At 39.8% G+C, this 25,527-nt stretch overlaps 1 protein-coding gene across 3 annotated transcripts in view; it reads right to left on the bottom strand.

Annotated features, from left to right (window-relative positions):
- PRDM5 (PR/SET domain 5) overlaps window positions 1-25,527 on the bottom strand; it is a 58,553-nt gene that overhangs the window by 24,217 nt on the left and 8,809 nt on the right. For 2 of the 3 annotated variants that reach the window (XM_059470829.1, XM_059470827.1), the window contains 11 exons: window positions 22,467-22,589; window positions 17,625-17,808; window positions 16,726-16,900; window positions 15,901-15,993; window positions 15,507-15,628; window positions 13,695-13,774; window positions 10,326-10,410; window positions 8,903-9,060; window positions 3,904-3,997; window positions 2,718-2,878; window positions 1,173-1,266 (listed from right to left, as the gene is read on the bottom strand). In XM_059470829.1, the coding sequence (XP_059326812.1) occupies window positions 1,173-1,266; window positions 2,718-2,878; window positions 3,904-3,997; window positions 8,903-9,060; window positions 10,326-10,410; window positions 13,695-13,774; window positions 15,507-15,628; window positions 15,901-15,993; window positions 16,726-16,900; window positions 17,625-17,808; window positions 22,467-22,589 (1,369 nt within the window). Of the gene's footprint in view, window positions 1-1,172; window positions 1,267-2,717; window positions 2,879-3,903; window positions 3,998-5,442; window positions 5,535-8,902; window positions 9,061-10,325; window positions 10,411-13,694; window positions 13,775-15,506; window positions 15,629-15,900; window positions 15,994-16,725; window positions 16,901-17,624; window positions 17,809-22,466; window positions 22,590-25,527 lie in introns of all 3 variants that reach the window. The other variant, XM_059470828.1, reaches the window with a different exon arrangement.

The following is a 25,527-nucleotide window of genomic DNA, read 5'->3' as shown; positions in this document are numbered from 1 at the left end:
CATTTTTCCTGTAGTAGTAACTGTACAATGACTGCTTCTAGCTTCTCAGGTAAAAAAAAGAGGCCTTGAAAGTTTCCCACCTGCACCATTATTCATTCATAAATGATTTCCTCATTCCAAATTGCTGTAATTCCAACCTGTATCATCTCCTGGCAAGGCAGTTTCTCCCCCTGCACTTAATTTACAAAGGCACTAGAAATCTTCGGTGCCTTTCTGCTTGAACTAAGTTCAAAATGTCACAGCCTCCTATAACAGAGGTTACAAATTTTGCAGGGCTGTCTACTCAGGGTTAGAGGTCCCTCGTGTGTGGTTTCACAAAACTCACTGCTGTCATTACAGTGCAAGAGTTCTATTGTCATTACAGTGCAAGGGTTCCACATTGCTAGAGTTTTGTACCTCTTTGACGTTTCTCACAGACAGCTCCTCTAAGCACTGACTCTTCCTCCTTCTCACAGCAGCCAGCTGACTCCAGTTCCCCTCAGCCAACCAACCAACCCACTCTTTTATAGCACTCTTCTTGTTATTGGCTACAGCTGTGGCCTGTTAAAGTCAGGCCAGCTACTAATCTTTAGTAATTGGCTTAGCCGCAACTTCTTATGTGGTAAAATTACTTTCTATATTACCTTTATTTTCTTATATTGTATCCCCCTACACTCATATTAGTCCAACTCCTATATTTGGGAAAGTCTGCTTGACAGACCTGAAATCTAACTGGTAGCAGCACACATGTGAAAAGTATTTCTGCTTGAATATCTCCAGAGCCATCTGCACGATGAGCTTGAAAAACTGGAACTTTCTGCTCCAGGCAAACTGATGGGTAACATCAGCAAGCAGCACACAGAAATTACTGCCATCTCCCTGCAAGCCAAACTTGGTTATGCAGAGGCAAGAAAATGGCATGCCAAAGGCAAATCTACACCATTTTATGTTGTAAACAAATTATCACAAAGAAACCTCTTTCAGCCGCCTGATGCCATTTATCTGAATGAAAGTGTAAACTTGCAAAATGAAACCTGACAACAGTTTTTACACATTAAGCAGGTAAAATGCCTGACAAAGGTGCTGTGTTAAGCCTACATGTAAATCTGCCTGTTTGTAGATAGATAAATTGTGGACATAGAGCTATCTTGTTACAGATTTAGAAAATCTTCTCTGTTCATCATAATAAATACCTGTATGGCTTCGAATGTGAACTCTCAATGTTCCATTGCTTGCAAACTTCTGTCCACAATATGGGCAAATCTTCTCTTTTTCTCCTGTGTGAGTCTACATGGGGAGGGGATAGACAAGAATGACTGTTCAGCATTAAATAAAAAATTGAAATATGGAATTTTTAATTGTATTGACACTGACTGCTATTACCTCTATTATGCATTTTACTGTCACACCAGGCAAAGATTCTAATTAGCTCTAGGTGTTAAAGAATTGATCACAAAAACAACATTGTAAATTTCACCAGCATTAAATCACTGAGTTTGTCTTTTGAAATCAAGCTTTTAAGGCTGGAGGGCCTCACTGATATAAGAAGAATTATTTCATAATAGGAAAAAAAATGTATTACAAACTCTTCCATCCAACCTGTGTGGTCAATGGCAAGATCACCCTGAAATCAATTACACACAAGGTCACTATCATTTTCCACACTGTACTTTCAACACACAACTCTAAACTGAAGATCTATCAGCGCATTGAATTACTTTTCCTTGTAACTGTGCCTGTTCTTTAAGTAAAGAATTTCTGATTACTTCATTTAGAAGTGTTAATTTAAATGAGATAGGAAAGATAACACACTCAATTATATGAGCAGCTGATTATTTTGGTTTCCAGCTAGCACATGACCCTCTTCAGATAGGGAAATTAATCCTTATGTTGATGAAAAAACACCATAATGACACAAAATTCTTCATTACATCATAAAAAAAACTTTCTCACATAGTACATTTTATGCTGCAGTTGAAGCAAGAGTAAATGAGAGCTCATTTCAATACTGGATGGACTTGCACTGTTTTCATTCCCTGACATTAAAGATACGAATGTTAAACTCCCTTTGATTAGGATACAGTTATTTGGAGATCATTTGCATCTCTTCCAGCAACATTGGGATGTACCAGACCCACAGCTACTAATTCATTCCAAACACCTAAATACCAAAAGGATTTCTGGGAGCAATACAGCACAACTACAAGGCTCACAAACACAGCCAGTCCTGGTCTGACAGGAGCACAAAGCAAAAGCAATTCTGATTTTACACAAATGTATGATGCACATACTACATGGCAAGCATTACATGCATGACCTTTTTAAACAAATTCTCACAATCTGAATTAGGTGGCAACACCTTAACTAACTTTTCTCAGCTGATTTTTCTTGATTCAATTATTTTCTTTGCATTTCTTCCCCATAACATCAATCTTACCTCAGACTAAACTAGTGAGCAAGCCTCCTCCTGAAGTTTGCCCCAATTCCTTGGCAGAGTTTGGTGGAAATGATCAGTGCAGCCAGGCCCATCCTGCCACACACATGATGCTGGAGCACCTACACTGAATTTATACACAAGCACCAGCTGTAGATTCAGCTGGGCACCAATAACCTGCAATCAGCATTTCAGGGCAAAGTCAATCTACTGAAAAGCCAGAGAGGCAGAAGCAGCTCTGGGGATTCTACACTGAATAACAACCTTAAGAACACACAAGAAATGATCAGTTTGCTCTACTCACTTTCTTATGGCTCTTCAGGACCGAGGGTGTCACAAAAGCTTTGTCACACAGGTCACACTTGTATTTCTTATGTCCGTCATGTACAACTTGAATATGAACATTTAATGTGTCCTTTCTTTTGAAAGTGGCATCGCAATGATCACACTTGAAGGTCCTCTCACCTAACAAAGAGAAAAACACATCTTCCTCAACTACCATCCTCTTAAAAAAAAAAAGTCACAGCACATGATTTTAGAAAAACCTTCAGGAAAGACTACAATTCTGCACACGGTGAATATTTTGGATATTCTGGAAATGCTTGTTCATTAGAATGCACATTACTGAACAGGTTTTTAATATTTTCCTTCACCATTTTTAACATTTAACACTGGGAAAAACATTTATGACATCCAAAAAATTGCAGAAGCTTTGAAAGATAATCGTAAAAGAACAAACTGAACATGCCAATCCAATAATTCATCTAACAGAAACACTGTTATGCAGGATTAAAAAAGGAAACATTTGTGGTTTTCTTAGTTATGCCAGTGTGAATATTCCCCCAAACCAAGTACTGTCTTCCAAGCTGCAATGATTTTAGATCATGAGCACTTTCTAAAATCAAAACTGTTGATTTTCAAAGGTTTGAATGATAGTCTGCAAGTATTAAAGATGGAGAAAATTCCACCAAAAATAAATCATAACACAGTCAACTAAAAAAAAAGGACAGAATGCCAAGAAAAGTTACTCATGAGTGAAAATGGCCACAGTATTTCCCTGAGCTGCTCCAGTTCTGTGCCAGAGGCAGCAAACATGAGCCTGGGCTGGCACAGGAGAGACAATATCAGAGTCAAGCTCTAAACTGGATTTCCTACAAAAGCTGAGCAAGTCACCAACTTATCTCTGTTTGCATTTGTCCTTTCTTAAAATGGAGGTAACACTATCACACTTAATGCAGAAACAAATTTCTTGCCATCAGACCTCAAATAATTGCTGGATTTTCTACAGCATATTTGGATTTGCATTTAGGTGCATCTGAAGGCAAGGTTTAAATTTGGCTCTGAATTTTTTAACTCCCTGGATACAGAGTTGAGTCCTAGTACCAATTTAACACAGCAAGCTGTATATTGGAGCAAAGTGCCGCAAGTTTGTTTTTGTCAGTCACATATGAGAATGGAGAAAGTTGTTTTTCCTCTGACTTTGCCCTTACTGTTATGGATTAACAGATGTCTTTGTAGAGAGAAGGGGGTTCGGAACAAGGCTTTGCATTCCTCACACTGGAACGGTCTCTCCTCAGAATGGGTCTGTGGATGAAAGACAACGTGTCAGAGGAAAGGCTCATGGAAATCCACCATTGCAGTAACTGCTTCATTTTCTAGATGGGACTCAGGAGGGGATATCACAATTGGAAGCACCAGGGGATGAAGAAGTAAAATAATCATTCTACCTTTATTCAGGATCCTAAAAGCCAGCACAGCAGCTACTCAGTAACTGTGCCATCCCGGTCCTCACAGTGTCACATGAGGTGGGCACATAAACAGACATAAAACCACAGAATAAACAGAGGAAAAAACTACAAGCTCAGCTGCATTGCTTCAGCAGTACTAACACTGGCCTGGAATTCTTATTAATATGAATAAATCCTTTGAAGTTGTCCGCACACAAATCTCTTTCTTTTCATTAAAGTTTCAAGGGAGAACCAATCTGATTTTCAAGACAACACCTAAAATTTGGCAAAGAAAATTCCTCAAATCGTGACACTACTCTTATATATTGATATAGCTTCTTTTTTTAAAAAAAACAACAAACAACAAAAACCACCAGAAAAAAAACCAAAGCCATGGAAGCAACAGTACCGAGATTTTTGTTGGCTGTAGAAAAATTCATTGTAGCTGAAAAACAGTCTCAAAGCTATGAATAAAATAAAAGGCTAAGCTTGGTTGAATCTCCTCAACTGCAGAGTTGATGAAGGAAACTTCTTTTCTGAAGAAAAGAAAATCTTGGGAAACATCCAGCATTATTTTACTTTTATAAATTCCAAAGCACTTTCCCTGCTTCCTAGTGTTTTCAACAGCTGTCCCACTGTAGATAATAAGTTGTACTGATTAATTTACTATCTACCCAATTTCCTACTATTTTTTGCAAAGGAAAGCAGGTTTTTAAAGCATCAGCATCCAAATACTTTATTAGCTCACAAGAACCTTATTACAAGCTGAAGTGCCCAGAGGAAAAGGGGATGGACAGTAAGTGTTTTATAATATACAGGAAATTAGGTAAATGAGTTAATCTGGTAGACTAAGGACAAATATCAGCATAGTACATATTTATATAATCCATTTCTGCTATCCAGAATCCATGCAACTGTTATTCTACCCCTTCAACTGGGGGAAAAAAGGAGGCTCTGGGCAGACAGTAAAATTCCTGAGAGGCTGGCTGATGGCCTTGAACCCATTTTGATTTTAACACCAATGTCCTCTCACACACAGCACCAAACCCTGAATGTCCTGCAGTGGTATAGGGAGGCCTGGGGCTCAAAATCAATTCCTTGACCTCAACCTAAGTCATTGAAAGCAAAAAGGCTGCTGGAAGACCATCACAGGTGTGGAACATATCTCATGTTCCTTGAAATCTGCTGCACGCTCCAGCCCAGACTCTCCAGCAGGCTGGCATTAGCTGGCACCCTGCTCAGACCCCCTGGCAGTGAGGCCAAGGATTGACAGGACATGAAGAGACTGAACTGCCTTCTCACCTCAACAGGGGGTTCCTCCAGAACAGGCTTGGGACACATGGACGAGACACTGTGGGGAAGCTTGCAGTGCTGCTGCCTGTGCTGTACCTGTTCTGTGGATAAATAGAAGGGTTCAGTCTCCAGAGCTGTCAATCTGGCACCTTTCACGAGCGCAAGAGTCATGCTGCTTTTTAAAAAATGCCCTGCTTTGGAGCACTCAGCACGTGAGCGACAGGTCTGTACAAGTCACTGTGCTCCTCAGAACTCCTCCTTAGCATCTCCTTTATACTTTTCTCACCTTTTGATCAAAATACACAGATTGATCTGCACATCTTAACTTCCCTACAAAGAAAATCACCTAACTAGGCATACCCACATACCCAAAATCTCCTAACTAGGCATACCCACAGATCATCCCAGCAACTGAGGATGGGCTCTCATGCAGCATTTCATGGCAGCCTTTCCTACCACAGCATCTGTGGAGGCTTAAGCCCAGCCCAAGGCTACTTATTCCCAATAGATAAACTGATGGAATACAGTTGTTTCAAATCATTATGCTCCCCAGGACCAAACAACCCTGGATTAGCCATAAACCCTTTAAAATCCTGTGTCTGATGACCTATTTCTGCCGACTGTCATGTCCTCATATTTTGTTCTCTGAACTCATCCTCTGTACATAACAACAAAGGAACAGATGGAGCAAAACCATCTCCTGTATGGAGGTAATCTGCATTACCTGGCTCAGAACATGCACCCTCATCCAGTCTAACCTGCATGAAAGGTGACCACTTTTATCAGTAGCACAATCCCTTTTTCCCTCCACATTTCAGATACTGTTCTCTTGCCTTGTCACAGAAATGGAACTGTATTTAAGTCCCATCATTTAAGAGCATTCAAGTCACAGCCTGAGCTTTCCCAGAGGACATCTGAGCTGGTTCCATACCCCAGAACACTTCCCAGCCTGGACACCTCCAGGAAGTGGCAAAGCCAGCTTGCACACGCACCTACGCAGAGCAGTGCAGCACCTGCTTGCAGGAGCAGCAGATCACAGAGGCACCACAGCTCCTGCCTCACATGTGCAGCTCTAAGAGCATAACAAGTGCTAAGTTCAGGTTCACATCCCAGTGCTACATTGAACAGAGCAGATAGGCTCTTGGCAACTCCACTGTATCTCCCAGTGAAATCCTCTGAAATGAGAGGAACTAATCTCCTTCTGCACTTTTGAAATGACCCAACAGACATCCACATCTGAAAGATGTTTAAAAACACATGTTGTGGGAGCCATTTTTATTCTGAGACTTCCAACATGAAATCAAGTTAACCCCCCCCACCACACACACACAGGAATTACAGAAACAAAAGCAACAAGTTTCCATCTAAAACACAAATAAAGAATTCAAAGGCACAAAACGTATCTGGACTCTCTTATATATAAAAAGGATGCAAGTCTGCTGGAAAATCCCAAGGTTTTTTAAGTATGTTGCTATCAAATTTAAAGGTATGTTTTCTATTAAATGCTGTTGATTTAAGTGGTTTTAACTGCTATACCCATCACTCCTACTACAGGTATCTATGCTCCCTGCTACCAGCCCATAACATAATCCTGAAACTCAGAAAAGAACCCTGAAATTATTTCAAATTCAATTCTCCTCCTCCAAAGGAAAATAAACCTAGGAAGACATCTTACAGGAAACACACATTTAAAAATCATTAGAAACATAAGATGAAGAAATACATAGAAGTATAATACACAATAAAGTTTTACATTTACACGTTCCTGGATCAGCATTCCTGTGAACAACCAAGAGAACCACCGTCCTCTTTCCCCAGGCACAGCCTTCCCAAAATCATGGCACTCTAAACTATTTCAGCCTTCCAAACGACCACCTCTTTGAGCTGTATGGTACAACTGGCTTTTGTGCACACACACCCAGACTCCGCTCTGCTGCCTGCTCCCTCTCTTCCCGTTGTTTCCTCAATGGAGAGAGGTGTGTCTAAAAAAGCAACTCAGGCCATCCATGTCAGTCTCCTGCCTCTCCTGTTCACCTCCTCACTCAGCAAGTAAATTTAGAGACCTACATGTGGATGAGTGAACTGCCACAGCTGTTTGGGTAATCTTTATGCAAACCCAGGAACAAGTTTCTCTCAATATAGAGCAGAGTTGATTTACAGCCAGTATTAGGTGCAAACAGGTCCAGGAAACCAGCATTCCAAAATGCTTTAAGGAATTCCATCAAAATTTGGTACCCACTAAAGCTGTCTAAATTTTAATATTTTTCCCATTAAGTGGAACCTCTAATCCTGGTTTACGCTGGTGGTACTGCTGCTTTAAACACAGAATGGGGTCAAAGTGTTTACTCCTTCATACTTAATCCTGAAGTCCATTTTCAACCCAAACTCCTTACCAGTCATCAATGGCTGGCTAACATCAGGAAACATGTAAAAAGTATTCATTTAAAATATAGACCTATCTTTCTAGGTAATATTTTATACATTTTTTCTTAGAATATATCCAATCTGCAAGGTTCTGTCCAATTTCCTTAAAGTCTAGACCATAAAATATAATGAATGGGATATAATCTTGTCCTTCAGCAGGCTTCTGCATGCTTTGTTGTTTTAGACAGTCATCACCATTTCATCCTGTGAGAGGCATTATTATTGCTCTTACATGATTTATGACTGCAAGTGCAAGAGATGGTGCAAAGATCCTGTGCCAATTCCCAGATGGAATATAACATGAGCCACACTGTGAAAGGCTTGGAAGTATGGCTATATCAGGTTGGAGTTTTTTTTCTTTTTACAGTCTTGTAATTCTGAAACAGCAGTCCTGGATAGAGCCTTGCCATTAGAAATGGCAAACCCAGGTCAAAACTAATGACAGGCATTACAAAAATTAGGCCGAGCAGATCTGAGCTTCAACACAGGCAGAACATCCCTTTGTGAGTCTATTTTTCAGGTAACGTTTCTTTTGATGTTGCTTAAATATGTGAACACTGCACCAAGTTCAAATTTAGTGCAGTTTGAAAGCATCTGCTGCTAAGTCCAACAATGATTGCAAGAGGACTACACATAGTTTTATTCAATTACACTATTAAAAAAAAAAGTATTTGAAGACATCTTTGAATCAGTGACATCAACTTGGTAATCTAGTAATTAAAAAAAAAAAAAAAAACAAAAAACCACAACCAAAGCAAAGCAAAAACTTCAAAACAAAACAAAAAAAAGTCAAAATGGGATTTATTTGATGCTTTTAACCAAGCAACTATGCTTTACTTCTCCTTATTTAACTTTTTTGTTTACGAGAATTGGTTCAGCCTTTTGAAATTTTGGATATAACAAAGAACACTAAAACTACATTCTCCAATACTATAATCCCATGTTCATAAGCATGGCAGAGCTTAACGATGAACCACTTAAAAAAAAAATAATCTGCAAATCTGAGGCTGGCAGACCTGTAAACAACAACAGCAGAGTGCTTTACCTTCTTGTGATTCTTGTAAACATTTCTGTGGGCAAATCCCTTTCCACAAAGCTTGCATTTATAAGGTTTATCTTCACTGTGTATTATTTTGTGTGCAGTCACTTGATCAAGTCGTTTGAAGGACTTACTGCAAACCTCGCAGGTGTAGGGGCGTTTTTCTGCAGAAAATGAGTGGGGGACATTTAATCTCCTGTTTATACAGGGGGAGAAGATGAAAGGCAGAGACAGTCATCTCCTCAGAGAGATTTCTGCAATTAAGTCAACCCAATTAAGATTAAACCAATTAGAAAGACACCTAATGCCCTTTATGTTAGACAGTTAAGTCACTTCACAAAAGATGAGCCATGGCGTATCTCAAGAAATTGGCACATTCTTTGCAATACTCATTGCTAAAACTAAACTCTGATTAATTAGCTTAAATCAAAAGAGAATGACTTCAAAGAGGAAAACTGTGTTTCCAGATTACAAATGTGAAAGAGGCCATGACAGTTTAAATGTTTTAAAACTTAATTAACGATATACATATTAGCTTCCAAACCCAGAAGTTCCTACGCAAAAAGCCTTTATGCTTCAACTGGTGACTGCAACTTAACTGCACTAATGCTCATCCAAAAGTGTCAAAAGAAAGCCAGGAGCCTCTGAGATACAGATTATATTACAAGGAATGAGATTTTGCTGTGGACTGATACCAAGAAAACAGTTCAACTGTAAGCCTGTGCAGCTGTAAAAATCTGCATTTGTTTAAATGCTAATGCATTTGACAGAACAATGTTTGTGTTTCTATTGTGTTGCTTGATGTTTCTAATCACTGGTGAGGGACACAGAAAATGCTGGACTTGCAGTGGCCAGATATTCTGGCAGAGCCACCTCGTGTCACACACTGCCAAACCCAGCGATGGGACACTCCCTGCTCACAGGGGACTCGTGCTGGCACAAGGGAACGTTTGCGGGTGGTCTGTGGATGGGGTGGCCCATGAGCTGCTCTCCTCTGACCAGAAGCTATGAGCCCGCTAACACATACACAGATACACAGGAAAACAGTGTAGCACAGATCACTGACAGCACACCCAGCTCCCAGCCTCTTCTCCTCAGCAGAAAATCTCAGGTACTGTTTTCTCACCTCCTCTCTCTGCCATGTAGCAACCTTTTGCCCCACTGCAGCTCACTGACCTCATCTAGCTAGCAGGACAAAACAGCTTGAGACAAAGCAGCAGTAGGAAGAGGACTACACCACATCACTTGGAATCCTGGAAGGCTTGGAAAGGCTGCCTTAGACAGTTTCCTTGGAACCTGAGACTGGCTTGCCCAACTTAGATAGCAGAGACTTCATGAAGCCTTCCATAAGAAACTAATCCAGGTAAAACTCCACATGCATGAAATACATATCCACACACACAGAGCTCTGCGCATTTCTGTACATTACCTGAATGAGTTATCATGTGGCGCTTCAGCTGGTTCGCCAAAATGAATTTCTTGTCACATTCTTGACACTCAAAGATCTCATGGACCTGCAAAATGTTTTATGATAATCAAATGTGCGGCTAAAACAAGACTATACCACTTACACAGATATAAATACTCTAACAGAATGGAGTTACTTATTAGCCAGTAGCTCTACTAGTACTCCAGAATATTCTGTGATTTCACCCTTGCTTGTCCCTTGCTGGAAAACATCATCTCCCAAAAGTAAAAATTCGTAACTGCCAACAAAAAAAATCATCATTACAATTATACTGCCAGTTTGTATAATCTGTGTTTCTATCTACCAGAGCCATTCAAAATTTATTAGGAAAGCATTAAAGAACCAAATGCAGACTAACGTGTCAGGACATTTTCTTCTAGTCAAGATACATGTAAAAATAACACAGAAACCACTTCTTAGCTTCTGTCAGAATTTTAAAAAACAAGTATTATCACACCCTTGCAGGACTGTTTCTCTTAAAAGCTTTTAGAGGCCAGACAGTGGAGGGGCAGCATTGTCTCAAACTCCAAATACAGGTTTTTCAACATCACAGCACATGACAGCATTTAGGACCAATTGCTGGAAAACCAGGAGGCAGCTGACTGGTAAATAAAAAATAACGATTGCCTAGTAGAATAAGACACTGTTCAGTGTTAAACAAAAAGGTCAGAAATTAACCCAAAAAGATGCTTGGAACTGGAAGGTAAAAAAAAAAAAAAGGGGTCAGGGGCTGGAAAGCAAAGATGATTTTCAAGTGTGACTCTACTCACGCCAATATTGCAGGAAGTCCAGCTCGACAAATTTTAAAAAGTTGAGGCACTCAAGGGTTCTCAAATTCTGACCAAAATAGGATCTTGATGGTGGAGGCATGACTAACACTGCAGAAGGATTCAAGCACCAGCACCTTATTGGTCTTCAGCCCAGCCTTTTATCCCCTCCTGTTGATGCCCTGCACCCTTTGGTGGTTGGGCAGTGTCCCTGGGCTCTCATTACCTTCAATGCTGCTCACCTGCTGCTCACAGCTGTAGCACATTGGGGATGAGGCTCAGCTGCAGCCCCACCCCAGTCTCCACAGCCTGTGCGCCTACAGGATCTACACCCTGCTCTGGTCCCTTGGCAGACAGCACTACAGCTGAATGGAACTATACAGGTCCATGTAAAAAATCTGCTGAGAAATCCAGAAAGGCACCAGCACCAGTCTTAACCATAACACACAAAACCTGCAATTCCAAATCGAAAAAAGCCTGATTGCCCTACACTCCAAGTGTCCTTAATCTTCTTTCTTAAAAGAAGAATGAGCTGCTTTACCGTGAACACATTAAGAGTGTGATCATTTACCATTACATGAAGAGTCAGAAGCTCAGTCCACAGCTGTACAGCCAGGAAGAGACTCCCCCAGCCCACCTACAAACACTGGAAGTGCAGCACTACCAACTCTGACTGGGAAAAGAACGAGCCACCCTGAGATTGGTTTGAATGTTTCTCCCCTTTCCATTACAGTGGAGCATCAGTGGAGAGGCCTGGCAGCCTGTGCTACTCACACATACCTGCTCACTTTGAAATATGACTTCCTGTGAATAATTCTAATCCAAAACATGAGATCCTTATATTGAAAGGAATCATTTAGCAGTAATCTGCATCAGCAAGATTAACAGTTCCCTCACTTTCCTTCTCATTATTATCACTGTTGAGTGACTGAACTTAGCATTTTACTCAGACATCAGAACTCAAGTATCAGAATACAGTTAGACAGTTAAGGCACAAGCAGTGCACAAGACACACAAAGCTAAAAATGAGTTTAAATTTGACATGAAAACTACAGATGTGAATGACCATGTCTTCAGAAAGTAACATGCATCAATCCCCTCCAGCCAGCCCCTTTACCTCCTTTCTCTGTCTTTGTCAGACTTTTTCTGTTGTTTGGGCTTATTTTCTGTTATATTTCAACTTTTTATTCTCCACTTTTATTTCTTTACATTGAAATGGGTAGGAGGAAAAAAATTTGTCTTTTTCTCCTGGTTTTACCTATTATTTTCATACTGATCTTACTGCCTGTACAAATGTTTTTGCCAATGCTGATGATCCTGCCCCTCTTCCTACATAAGGAGATTAATTCAAGCAAAAAAACAGTGTGAGTATGTGCAATCTCCTTCACGCTCTGATATAAGTGTGTAAGTCTGGAATAGCCATTTTCTGGATGTTTTAAAAGAAAAGAAGAGCAAAGAAAGTTTTATGCACAAAATCTTCATGGTGATTCTTTAGCTAAGTGCTGAACTGATAACATCAATCATATTTGAGAAACTTGTGTGTCACAATGTCTGCCCAGAACTACAACTACCTAAACAGAACAAACATTTAATAAAATGGACACTCTAACCAGAATATTTTGCATTTTAAAGGCCTGATGTGCAAGACCTGTGCCAATGTGTAAAACTTGTAACAACATGTGGCAAGGAACACCACTATAACAAAATATGGCCCTATTAGACAAGAAGTGCAGGGCATACTAACGCAAGTAAGGAGAAAAACAAATTAAAAAGGAGGGGCCCCACCATTTCCTTTGCAACAACATACTTTAATTGATATAATTTATATCCTCAATGGATTCAGGTTATAACCAGGGTATTATTAAAGACTTACAGTTAATCTGATAAACAGTACAATGCAGCTTTTTGCAAAAACAGATTCTCCTGGGTTTTAGTGGCTTATCAAATTAATCTTGCAGGGACTTCCTCTGGGTATAATGGATTCAGAATCTCATATTCATGGTCCATCTGTATTTCTACATGAACACACTTATTTCCAATAGATGCTTTTCAATCTGTTAACCCCTCCTGTTCTGGTTATAAAAGATTATGTGCACTTAAAAAAAGACATTCAAATCTGGGTTTGAGGAAGAATTTTTTTTACTACTGCATAACTACAGCAGAAGTAACTCCCCTAAGTGGTATTTCAAAAAGCAATAATAAAATTACTGTATTTTGTAGAAATATTTTTTGAAGGCTCATTAACCTATTTTATGGTCTGCATGTATGCCATGGTTACATAACACACTTTAAGAACGCTGAAGAACAGCAGGCAACTGTGACTTAATGCTGGAGTAACATATTAGCATTTGGGAAGAGATACATGAAAACTTTAGGGGGATATTTAGCTTGAGCAAATGCGACTACAAAAGCAAATACCCACACTGCACCAGGTTGGCTTTGTAAGCATGAAAGAGATCACCCAAAGGCTTGCATTACAGCAGCTTTCAAGTGACATGAGCAGCACAGCCTCACATCTCAGGCAAGTCAGTGCCTGCTGTGAGCCAGCCTTCATCTCACTGACCTTTCGATGCTCCTGCAGATTTGCTGCTGAGGAACATTTCTTATTGCACACTGAACACATCAGCTTCTTCCTAGAATTTCCTGAAACAGAAACGAAATACCATCAACATCTTCAAGAGGAAGTGCTAAGAAAGAACCTAAATATTTCCATTGAGCCTGTGACATTTCACAGGTCATTTGACTGACATAAGATTTTTACATTTGTATCCCATCTTCAAAGTACTCTGTATCAGGAGTTCTCTGTGGGTGTCCAACAAACCAGTCACTGGTGGAATGTAAATTAAGAAAACCAGAACAATAAAGAAAAAAACCTTTCAAATAGACGTTATCATACCCCACCAATCCCACATGAAGAGCACAGTTCACAGCTGAGAACAGCTCACTTGGCAACTGAACAGTTCATTTCATCCAGAAATCAATACAGGAGTTAGCGCAGCAGTGACAAAAAAACCCTCAAAATTAAGTCAAAACCATTTCCTATTTTGTTTATTTAGAAAGCATTAAGCATCCTACTACATAAAGTATCATTAATGGTCTTTAGCAGAATTAATCAGGGCAATCATATTAGCACCAGATAATGAATTCAAATATTTCCTAAAATGCAAATTACAAAACAAGCTATAGGTCAGCTACCAGACATTTTCCTTCCCTTTTCACAGCTGCTTCAAAAAGTCACAGACCACTTAATTGAGTTTATCTGTTACTTACCTTTACAGATTCTTTCTAGTACGCCACAAATAAACCTAATTCTTTGTTTATAATTTAAGATGCCTATGCAAGATAGTTCCTAGCTTAGGTAAAACACATCCATACTACACTGAACATTAGAAACATTATAAAAGTAAAAAGTTACAAAACTTACGACAAGTATTTATATGCACAAATAGACACATACGACTGGAATATACTTAATCCTTCAATGTGGAATTCATATACTACTACATAACTGACAAAAACTAAGCCTAAACATAAGTGTTCATAGATGAAAAAAATTATTAATGATACCAAAAAAAGGAGACAATTTTTGTAAGAAAATGACAGAAAGTTTTCTCTACTCTGCAAGAGTTTGGCAGCAGAAAGAGAGTGAAAATCTTAAAAAGATTTTAAGATTTTAAAAAGCATCTCAGTGCTGTCACCATCAACAGAAGACGGTTTTCTGTGCACTCTGGAATTCTGTTGTCCCCACACATAAAGGTATTCCTTTGACAAGGAGAGGGGACACACAGAGTGCAGAATGCCAGAACTGGGATCTGTGCTGCGCACCTGAGAGCAGTGCTTTGCCCTCCCATGAGAAGAGGGTGACATTTCAGTGAAAACCACTCACAGCAGACAGATATGAAAACACCAGGGCCTAAGAGGACCAGTGGATGGTCTGGTCTGGCTTTCTGCAAAACAGATGCTACAGGGTTTTATGCAACCCTCATCAAGCTTAATCATTTGATTAGGCAAAAAAAATTTATTGTGTCCTGAAAAAGCTAAAAAATCAAGAACTCACCATTTCCTGTGCAGTGGTTGACTTTCCTCACTCCAGTAACATTTTGCTTCATCTACTCTTTGCCTAGTTTAAACTCCTCAAGATTCCTATTACATTTTCTGCAGGAGACTAATGATTCATGTGGCCTACAGTAATTTCTCCTGCGGCAGGAGGAGGAATAGTAACTCTTGCAATTAAGTTACTTCTTAATTTTCTATTTGATACAAATGAATCCATTAAAAAAGAAATCAAAGACATTGTTTACTCTGACTTGCAAATTTAAAGCTAGAAACACATCAGTGGGGATTTTTTCTGAAGGAACATTAAACTCTTTCTTACCACTGTGAACATTTTCTTTGTGTTTTTTCAGGGCATCCTTGCTCTTGAACCTCTTCCCACAGCTATCTGCCTTGCATATGAACCTGGCATCCCCTCTGCACGCCTCCTTGTGCTGCTCATAACTACATGGGATAACAAAGAGAGGGGAAAAAAACAAAAACACATCAGGCAGTGTCTCCAGAAATCAGAGCTGTAGCAAGTACTCAGAGATGAACACATGCTGCACTGCAGAGTTCCAAGGCCACCTCATGCATTACTTACAGCAGAGAGGAAGGAAAGCATTTGAGTCCTTGCCCTGTTAGGATTCCCAAACACTCCCAAGCTTTTGGAAAGCTAGCATGCAAAGGGAGGCCAGCAAGGACATGACAGCAGTCCTGTAACTCAGACACAAAACCTCGATTCCAAGCTGAAGGCAGTATTGCAAACAGAGCACTGGAAACTTCTTGAGGAGTCTCCTGGGCTGATATTCTCTGTGCACTGAAGGACACTAAGAGACAAAAAAAGAGAAAAACTGAAGTAAGGGCAACGTCCTACAACTTTCACAGGCTTGCAGTAAGTACAAACTACATATACCTTTACAAAATATAGGTTAACAATCTGTAATTAAATGTATAATAAAAAGTAATACATCTATCTAATTGTAAGAAAATGCATATATAAACAACAAAAGAAAACCAGTTATGTTTCTGTGCAGAAGCATAATTCTAAGATATATGACTTTAGTGACAAATCTGCATATTTATACTCTCAAGGACAACAAAGTCATGTTCTTAAACCTCACATCTTTGATGTTTCCATTTTTGTTTTTCCATCACGCAAATATTTAATTAAACGAACATAAAGTGCTGGTTTTCCTTTTATTTTCCTTAAATCTTACTTTAATTCAGCACCAGCATCCACAGCTTGAAAATGACACCTCCTAAACTACTAAATATTCCACTAATGGAGACCAGTAATGCTGCACCAAACTTGCTCTGGTCTGGTCTCCAGAGTGTATGACTTTAACACACAAAAAATAGTCAATATTTTTCTAATTCCCATTGGAAATTCTACAACAAATACAAGAAATTAGGACATTAAAAGATTAAAGCAGAGGGTAAGGGTATAAATACAGATGCAAAAAAAATTAAAGCTTAGGTTGTGATTAGGTCAAGAGAAACAAAGGATTGAATGAAATTGATTTAAATGGTCCCTGGAAAACACTGCTGTTTCTACTCACTGTCTTTGCAGAGCTTGCTTAACAGGGAATTTCTTTCCACAATTTCGGCACTTAAATTCCTTTTCCTCAATGGGTTTTTGGTGCAAAGTCTGCAGATGCTCTGCTAGGATCTCCTGGCTGGCAAAGCTGGACTCACAGTTTGGGCACGCATGATCCTGTTTACAGGCGAGGGGAGCTGCATGAAGGGAAGCAACACCAATGTAAAGGAGTAGGTCCCAGGTTTTTTGGTTACATTAAGAGAGACTCTCTGCCAGAAACAGATTATGCAAAAGGGTGGCATGAAACTCACAAAAAACAGTGTCTCTGAAGAGATTATAGACAGCCTATCTCAAATGGATTACTGCCAGCATTACTGAAAATGGATGGAAAGTGTTAAGATGGGTGTGACTTAGACTGTTGGCCCAAATCAGTCATTCAACTCAATCAGAACCTCAATGCAAGTTGTCGTTTATGAATTCACCTTCATCTTTGACAAACATGCTGAGAATTCCCCAGACAGCTCAGCTCACCTTCCTTTTCCTACATGCCTTAGGATTGGCTGAATAGCTCTATGGGAAGGTTTATTTCTCTCCCACTAAGTAAGAAAGAAACTACCCCTCTTAGAGCAAAAGCTCTGCATTTATAAGCCTGTGTGTCAGGTGAAACAAACTCTGTCTTCAGTTCAAAAATTAATGGTTACTATCCAGGCTCACTCATTCATTCACTAATTCACAAGACTTGCTGCTCCTTATAAGGCAAAGAAGTTCAACCCAAACCCCAAAAAAGAGATAAAAATAAAGCAAGAACTCAGATTCAACCCCAGGGTCTCTTCAGTTCCCCAGTCCTATACAGTGAATGCTCTCTTTGTTCATCACCACTTTCAAGCTCTCAAGTTTCCCTATGTTTTACATATTGCCCACCTGCAACTTTTTCACCAGCTGGCTGAACTTCTTTATTGCTGCCACTGTCTTCATCTTCCTGGATAACAGTTACTTCTTCCTCCTCCTCCTCCTCTTCTTCCATGTCACTGTCCAAGTACCCAATCAGAAGTTCTGTGTCTGTTTCAATATCTTCCACAGCCAGATAGAAAATATTTTCCCCCTCCTGTTGCAAACAGGAAGTAGAGGCAATAAACAATTATGTCAGAAAAACAAAAATCTGGACAAGTATGGGACCCTAAACTAATATTGTCCCTCAACCACAGAAGGGTTGGCTCCACTCCTCAGGAAGCACAATGCTACAACAGCCTTGCTAAAGACTTGTTTCCCAGAGTGGCTGCATGGACAGGGTGCTTTTGTACTCTGCTGTTTTGAGAATATTCCCCTGCCTCACCTGTGAGGCTTTTCCACTTTCCCCTGTAGCTTAGACCAAGGTGGAGATGGCATTAAAGTCCTTTCCTGCCACAGTCCACTTGACAACAACTTCAGGGTTTGAAAATGAAAGATTTGAGGATTAGAAAAACAGCAAAATTGAGATAACCAGCACAGCTTTATCTCTCTCCCCAGCTGACTGCAGGAATTCTATCACAGCTTTCAGCACCATGTTTACATAGTGTTATTTTCTCTTTCTCCCTCTCCTCAAGATTCCCAGCCTTCTCCAATGAGCTTTCACCCCTGGTCAGTTATCTTCACTATCAAATTAGCAGGCACATCTGGAAAATGCACTTTAAACCCTGTGCGGGTTTAAATCAGTGTGGATCCACAAAAGGCCAAAGGATCCAGCCCCATTCTGCACAACAGCACAAACTATGAAACAAAAAGCTCCAAAAGCTTCTTGATAATGCCTGGACAAGCTTCCAAGTAGCTACATAAACTAACAACTTTGGGCTTTGACGCTACTTCATTAAAGTTACCAAGGCTAGCACTATGGGGTGTGGGGAGGAATCTGTACATCTGTTCCCCAAACTGATATTCTGGGGGATGGAGATGCCTTTTCTTCTTTCTATATGTGAACCAACTGCTTGAGGTGCTGCCCAAAGCACTGAAGGAGACTCATTTCTATGCAATGAAGACTCCCAGTTCTACCATAAATCCTAAATCTTATCTGAGTAACACCCATAAAAGTTAACTGAAGCTTCTTCGCCCTGCACCTAGCCATACATTTTGTTACAAGCTTCCTTGAGCAAGGACAAGATAATGATTTTTAATTTTTGGGACACACTAAGATTAATTTAAACTGTCAACAAGGATGTAGCATTCCCTGAGCTGCAGTAGGTCTGTTATATTTTACACAAGATACTGTCACACAGGAGTGAAACCTACTTAATTCAGTAGACTGGATAGAGCTGCTACTTTCAAGGATGCAGCACTTTTCTGTCCTTATCTCAACAGCAGCATTGGAAAACAAAAAAATTATGATTTTTTTTTTCCTCAAGATCTATTCTGCAGTCCAGATATCTATCAGCACATCAACCTAACCTCTGTACACATTGACAAGTTGCTGGGTTTCATATGTCTCTGTCAAGCTGCAGAAACCTTTAATTTAGTACAGTCTAAAGTCAAAACAAATCCTCTTGACATGAGGAAAAGTAGGTGGTCTCTACACTCAGTCTCCACACAGACAGGATAAAACCAGTGGGGTAAATCTCTAATACATCACTGTTTAGGACAACCTTACTCTAAAAGGAAGACAACCTCATGAAGGGAAGCACAATCTATTACTGGATTACCAAAAATAATAATGGAAAGAATTTAAAAAATAAAAGATTTTCAAAATTTGGAAATAAAAAGAAAAAAAGAAAAAGTCATGTATCCCAAGCAAAAATAAAGCCCCAAGTACTAGGAGCTGTCAATGTTAGAGTGCTCTGGGTTACATTTGCATTAGAAAGAAATTAGCTTTGGTCCCAGCCCAATCTAAACTCATTTCTCCTCCAAGGTTAATTTGTTTGGTTTTTCCATCCAAACAAATGCTAACAGCCACGTATTCAGAGAGCTAATTAATCAAGATATACCCACTAGCTGTAGTAGCTCCTCAAGGCAGCATTTTGAGTGAAAGCAATGGAAGCTCTCCAGAAACCACAAAAGAATTTAAATCTCTCTCCCCCCACCAGCAGCACCTGTATGAATCACATTAATCTATGTGCATGCAGGCACAGCAAACAGCCTTTTAAATTATTTGAATAATCCCTCTAAGAACACATCTGCAGCCATTCCACCTGCCCATGTGCTGGCTGTTTTCCTAACACTCACCTGCAGCAAACCACAACTGTCCTTGGGAGAAAACTCCAGGTGCTTGCTCATCATGGTGGCACCACAACCTCCCTTCCTGTTATTCCTGGTTTATTATTCAATTGTGTTTTTCTCACCTCTGCCTTCACTGTCCTCTTTTACACCATAAGCCACACAGACCTGCTCAGCAAATAGAGTTTTCCAGGCCCAACAGCCCTTGCTATCTCCTTTTTGGTCCACTACAGGAGTCTTCCACGCAGACTCTTGGCTTTTCCATACAGTTAAACACCTTCACATCTGCTTTATAAGAGGGAACACAGGACCACTGACAGCCCATCACACTTTAATCAAAAGCATAAAACACTTAAGTCATCACTCCTGAAAATTTAGAACACAGGAGGAGGAAGCAGCACAGTCTTGTGTTACCTCAGGGAGTGTAGGGCTTTTCCACCCTTCAGAGCCAGAACAGGTGGCTGCATCCCAGCCTTTCTAATCCTTACCCATTTTCCCTCTGTGCCCTCAGAGTGTTAGCTGATTTCCCTCTGTATCTGATTTCCTGGCAGCAAACCATCTCTTCAGCCTACCTGTTGTGCCAGCTCTCCCTGGCTCCCTCTCCCAACAAGCACACTGCCTTTCCCAGTCCTTCCCCGCAGCTCCAGGATGTCAAGTCTGGCAGAGGTAACACCAACACAGGCAGTGTCAGAAACTGCAATGCAGGAAATGCACAGAGATAACTTCACACATCCCCACACAGAGCCCAGATTTCAGATCATACCTCATCTAAAATACAGCACCTGAACCACACACAGCCCCAAGATCCAGAAGCCTCAGGTCTTTCTCCTGATCTATTCCTATGGTGTTACATTGCATGGCAAGGCAGAAAACCTCGGAGACACAAATGTGACACTGAACAGAACACAAGGCTAAACTACTACAGCAATCCTGGCATTTCTCCATGCTCCAGTTTTCAGTAACAGCTCCCAATGAAGGCTAGAATATTTTTCCATCTGAACACTGTGGATTAGGATAGGCTTTAAAGTCCTAAAAAACCCTGTGAGATAATTTAGCAAATTCTTATTCGTTTCTATCATTTTCCTTATAAAGAAACCCACTGGTATGCACTGGATATTCCATTAAAAGTTCTATTCAGAAGTTCAGGTCATTTACTGGCAAGATCACGATGAACATGAATTGTTCCCACTGCTCTCTGCTGTGAGCCTCACTTTGCCTTTGCTGCCAATGACTGTGCACTGATGAGGTGCCAATCACACCTCCTGCATGAGAGCCCCTCATGTCTGCTACCATAAGGAGGACAACGAATTTCATCAGAAACCAACTTCTGCTTTCTTGGCATAGAAACACCAAATTTTTTTTTGTCTGGCCTCAAAATAAACTATAATTATTTTGTCAGGGACACACAGGCTAATCCTGGGGGAAGAAAGTCATCTCATTATGAAAAAGCAGAACAGTAATTTTAAGAAACGCTGATAAATAATTCTCCTTTTCCTGACTGTTTTCCAGTTTGGCTTACATCAGCAAATACCTTAAGTTGACCTGAAACAACATTTTGTAAAGTATACATTTTGAGAAAAAAAATGCAGAGTCATGTAATTCTTATTTATGTGGGAGTGGAAATTAATTTACTGGGAAACTGTGCTGGTAAAAAAAACCCAGATAGCTAATTTCTTTAATAATCTCCAAAAGAACAACAGCTGGATGGAAAGGTATCCCTGTCTCTGTGTTATCCTGTAAAGTCACAGAACATTTCCAAAAATGAGCAATTAAACAGAGTAAGATTCTCCAGCTTGAGAGAAGAGCTATCAAATAGAAGTGAAAGGATATAATAGAGTTCCATAAAATCAAAGATGGCACAGAAAAATACAGTAACTATTCACTGTTATACCAGAACTAGGAAATCAAGTGAAATTAAGGAGTGTCTAGAAGAAAAACAGAAGCATATTTCAACATAATCAAAGCAGTGGAACTCATTACCAGAGAGTGCTGCAAATGACAACTATAAAAATGAAAAAATAAGCTGGATAAACAGATCAACAGCAAAGACAAGAAAACAAACTTTTTTTTATTAATTCATCCTCAGGCACTATATGATCATCCTATCAGACAATTAAGATTGTTCAATTATTTATTTTCTACTTAAATATTTTCAGCACCATACCTCCTTTCAAGCCTGTCACTCTTTCATAATTAACTATATAATATGCTACCTATATTATATGATATTACTAATTTTATTGAACAACAATGTAAAATGCATGATTCTGGTTTACACACAAATAAGCCCATATATCCAAGTTTGGCATGAAACACACAGAGGTCTCTAAATAATTATAATACTTATGCCTTTCAAATAGCATCAGATTCCAAGGACTTTTCTGGTCTTTCACCCTACCACTCTTATTTGTGCTATTACCTTAAGCAGAAGAGCTCTCATCTAAAAACAAAGGCAGAAAGGGAAAAGCAGTTTGCTACTTTGCTCAGATCTTGCAATTTTATTACAAGACACGAAGGCCAAAGAGGAAATCCAATTAGTAAATGAGCAACAGGAATCAAATGGTAGAAATCCACCAAATCTACCTGGATGGCTGCCAGGTTCTTCTGTTCCTGGGATGGGGCCTCGTGGACAAAGCGCAGCCAGTTTGAATGGCGAGGGTTGCTGGCATCCAGGATATAAAGCACCTCGCCTTTGCTCCCACGAACCTGAAACATTCCAAACAAATCCCTGAGCAAAATTAAAACTAAAAACCAAATATGTCCAGGCTTTGTCCATTCAGTGAAAAAAACACTTTAGAAAAAGAATTGGGCACACAAGATATATCCATCTCCATATCAAGACCTTCTGGCTACCATTACAGATCCATATAATTCATATGATTTCTACAATTTTGACAGAATTCCAGCTTACAGTGAAAAAAGGAAGATAACAGAAATAAAAACTTAATATTAACTAAGTCATTCTTCCCCCTCAAAACACAAAGACATACTGCTGTACAAATACATCTGTCACTGCCAAAAAACCCCTTTTGTTTCATTTTAAATAACACATCACTTGAATCTCCACTGATCCAGACAACAGAGAGCCATGCAAAAAGGTCATACAGCCACACTATTGTTCCATGTGATTTATTTATATAATGAATGGATTTTATTTTCCATCTGTCAACAAGGAGTATCCAGGGCAGGTATTTCCTAAGAGCTAGGGAATTTGGCTATGTAAGATCAAAATTAGATTGTCTTCATGGCTTTGTATATAAATTGCTCACATTCTTGCTATATTTGTTTCTAATAGAATGCAATATCATATTTCTTCAGTATGACTGCTTCAATTACCTAAACATTTAGGGTATCATTAAAAAGACAAAAACTGTATTCCATTACAATAATAGCTGGTGACAGCACGTTGTTCTCAGATTAAGCAAAAAAAGAATTACTGTAGTTCTGCAAACAAATAAGGATCTTCAAAACTCATTACTGCTCTTCTGAAGGAAAAAGGACACATCATGAAAAGGTGCCAACATTCAAACTTTAAAAGCTCTTACTTTCCAGCACATGGATTAACCACAGTGAAAAGTGTCAAACCTACACATTGAAATGCATCTGGAAACAATATTATCTGACCTTAAGCACTAATGGTTTCCCAGAGAGGCCCTGCATGTCCCAACCCCGGGAGTGTTCAAGGCCAGATGGGATGGGGCCCTGAGCAACCTGATCTAATGAGTGGCATCCCTGTCCCTGGCAGGGGGGCTGGAACTGGATGCTCTTCGGGGTGCTTTCCAACCCAAACTATTCTGGGATATTGTAATAATCACCCAGCTCTACAGAGGCTTGGTGCTTCAGCTACCAAAGCACAAGTTACAGGAGCCCACCATGTAGATCCTAGAAAGGCTTCCATCAGATTTTCAGTTGGAATGAGAAGCAATCCAGGTCCTATTATAAAAACTATACATGACACTATCTAACTTTTCATCAGTTTTTCTTTATTGGCTTGATCCTTAAATTATATAATTTATATTTGCTTCAGTGAATCACAGTCATCTCAGTTATGCTTCCAGAGTCTCTGCCAATCCACAGAGAGATGCCAAACACGAAGCAGAGCTTTAACACATAAGGAAACTATCGATAAAGGAATACAATAAATCCCTTAAAAACATTCTGTATTTTCCACTGCTTCTTTCACCTCATAAAGAAATAATGCTGCATTGAATATACAGATGTGAGCATGAGAAATCAAGAAAAAGTGCAAAATGACTGCACTTTGCGTGGACTAGACTGGTGACATGAACCAGTCCTTTCCTGGATGCATCAACAGAAGATTCCTAAATGAATTGATGGCAGAGGACCCCAAACCTAGCACTTAAAACCAGCACCTAAAATGGATACACACATCCACACCACGTACCACAAACTGAGGTGCCCAAGAACTACCTTCTTGAGAATCAACACACAAGGTGTCACTGAAATAATTCAGCCAAATGCCTGCAATGTAACAGGAAACACAGGACATTCACTGTCACTGTCACCACACAGCGTGAGGTTCCACCCCAAAGCCAATCAGGACAGTCTGAATGATGCCACATTAACAAGCACCAGAAGAATTCAGGAACAGAAGAGATCAGGAGAAGATGTGTCCCTGGTCAATGTATAAGCTCCCCATATGAAACCCTACACAGGCCTAAATAACATCTAAGCTGCTTTCTGGAAACAATTTCCTAAACGCTTCTAAATCAAAAAATCTATGTTCATCAAACAATCATGTAGAGGAAAGTACTGGTTTCTGCACTGCTTCTTTTTGGGTTAGCTGAAAACATGACCTTTATTGCTGCAGCATAAAACAGCTAGATGCAATACTTCTGCATCCTGAGTTCAGACCATCACAGAGCTCACTGCAGAGGGGAAACTCACATTTTAACATTGCTGGAGACATTTAAAATAACTCCAGCAAAAGAAACCTGAGGCAGCAACTGCTGATTTGCTTGCTCAGTAAGAAGTCTAGGACAGAGACAGCCCGTGACATTTTCCTTCAGCCAAAACACACAGCAAGTTTTCCATGGTAATGAAGCTCCTTGTGGTGCCTAACATCACCTGACCCTGCCAGGGGCAGAAGGGTAGAGGAGGCTCACTCCCAAACTCCTGCAAATTGTGGAGCTTTCAGGAGCAGGGCTGAACTTCCCTTTCCCTGGAATGACACCCAAATATCCCTCTCTCCTGTGTGTGATCTTCTAGAGTAAGCTCAGACTGGAATGCAAACACCTCAGCCGAGCAGCGCGTGCTTTCCAGCATCTCAAACACATCCCATAACTGAAGATGGGAGGTTAACACTCAGCTACTTTCAGGCACAGATCCTTCTCATCACACAAACCAAGAGATCAGTAATGGGCCTGCTCCAAAAGTCACTAAAATTAATACAAAGCCATACATTTAACATGGCAAAAGATGACTAAAGCAAGTCTTAACAGAGCTGATTATGACCTTAGTAAATACTCTGGACATTTATCTATCCCATTAGAGAATAACTTACTAAAAATTGAAAATCTGGGATGTAGACTGCAGCTGAGATAGTGCACCAATTTCTGATTTGTGTAAAAGCCCAGATCATTTAAGAAATGAGAAAAACAAAAGCATTTCTGAAAATTAAAAA

This window comes from Ammospiza nelsoni, chromosome 4 (assembly GCF_027579445.1).
Source record: "Ammospiza nelsoni isolate bAmmNel1 chromosome 4, bAmmNel1.pri, whole genome shotgun sequence".
NCBI lineage: Eukaryota > Metazoa > Chordata > Aves > Passeriformes > Passerellidae > Ammospiza > Ammospiza nelsoni.
The sequence above is the reverse complement of the archived record's forward strand: the minus strand, read 5'-3'. Positions and strand labels throughout refer to the sequence as shown.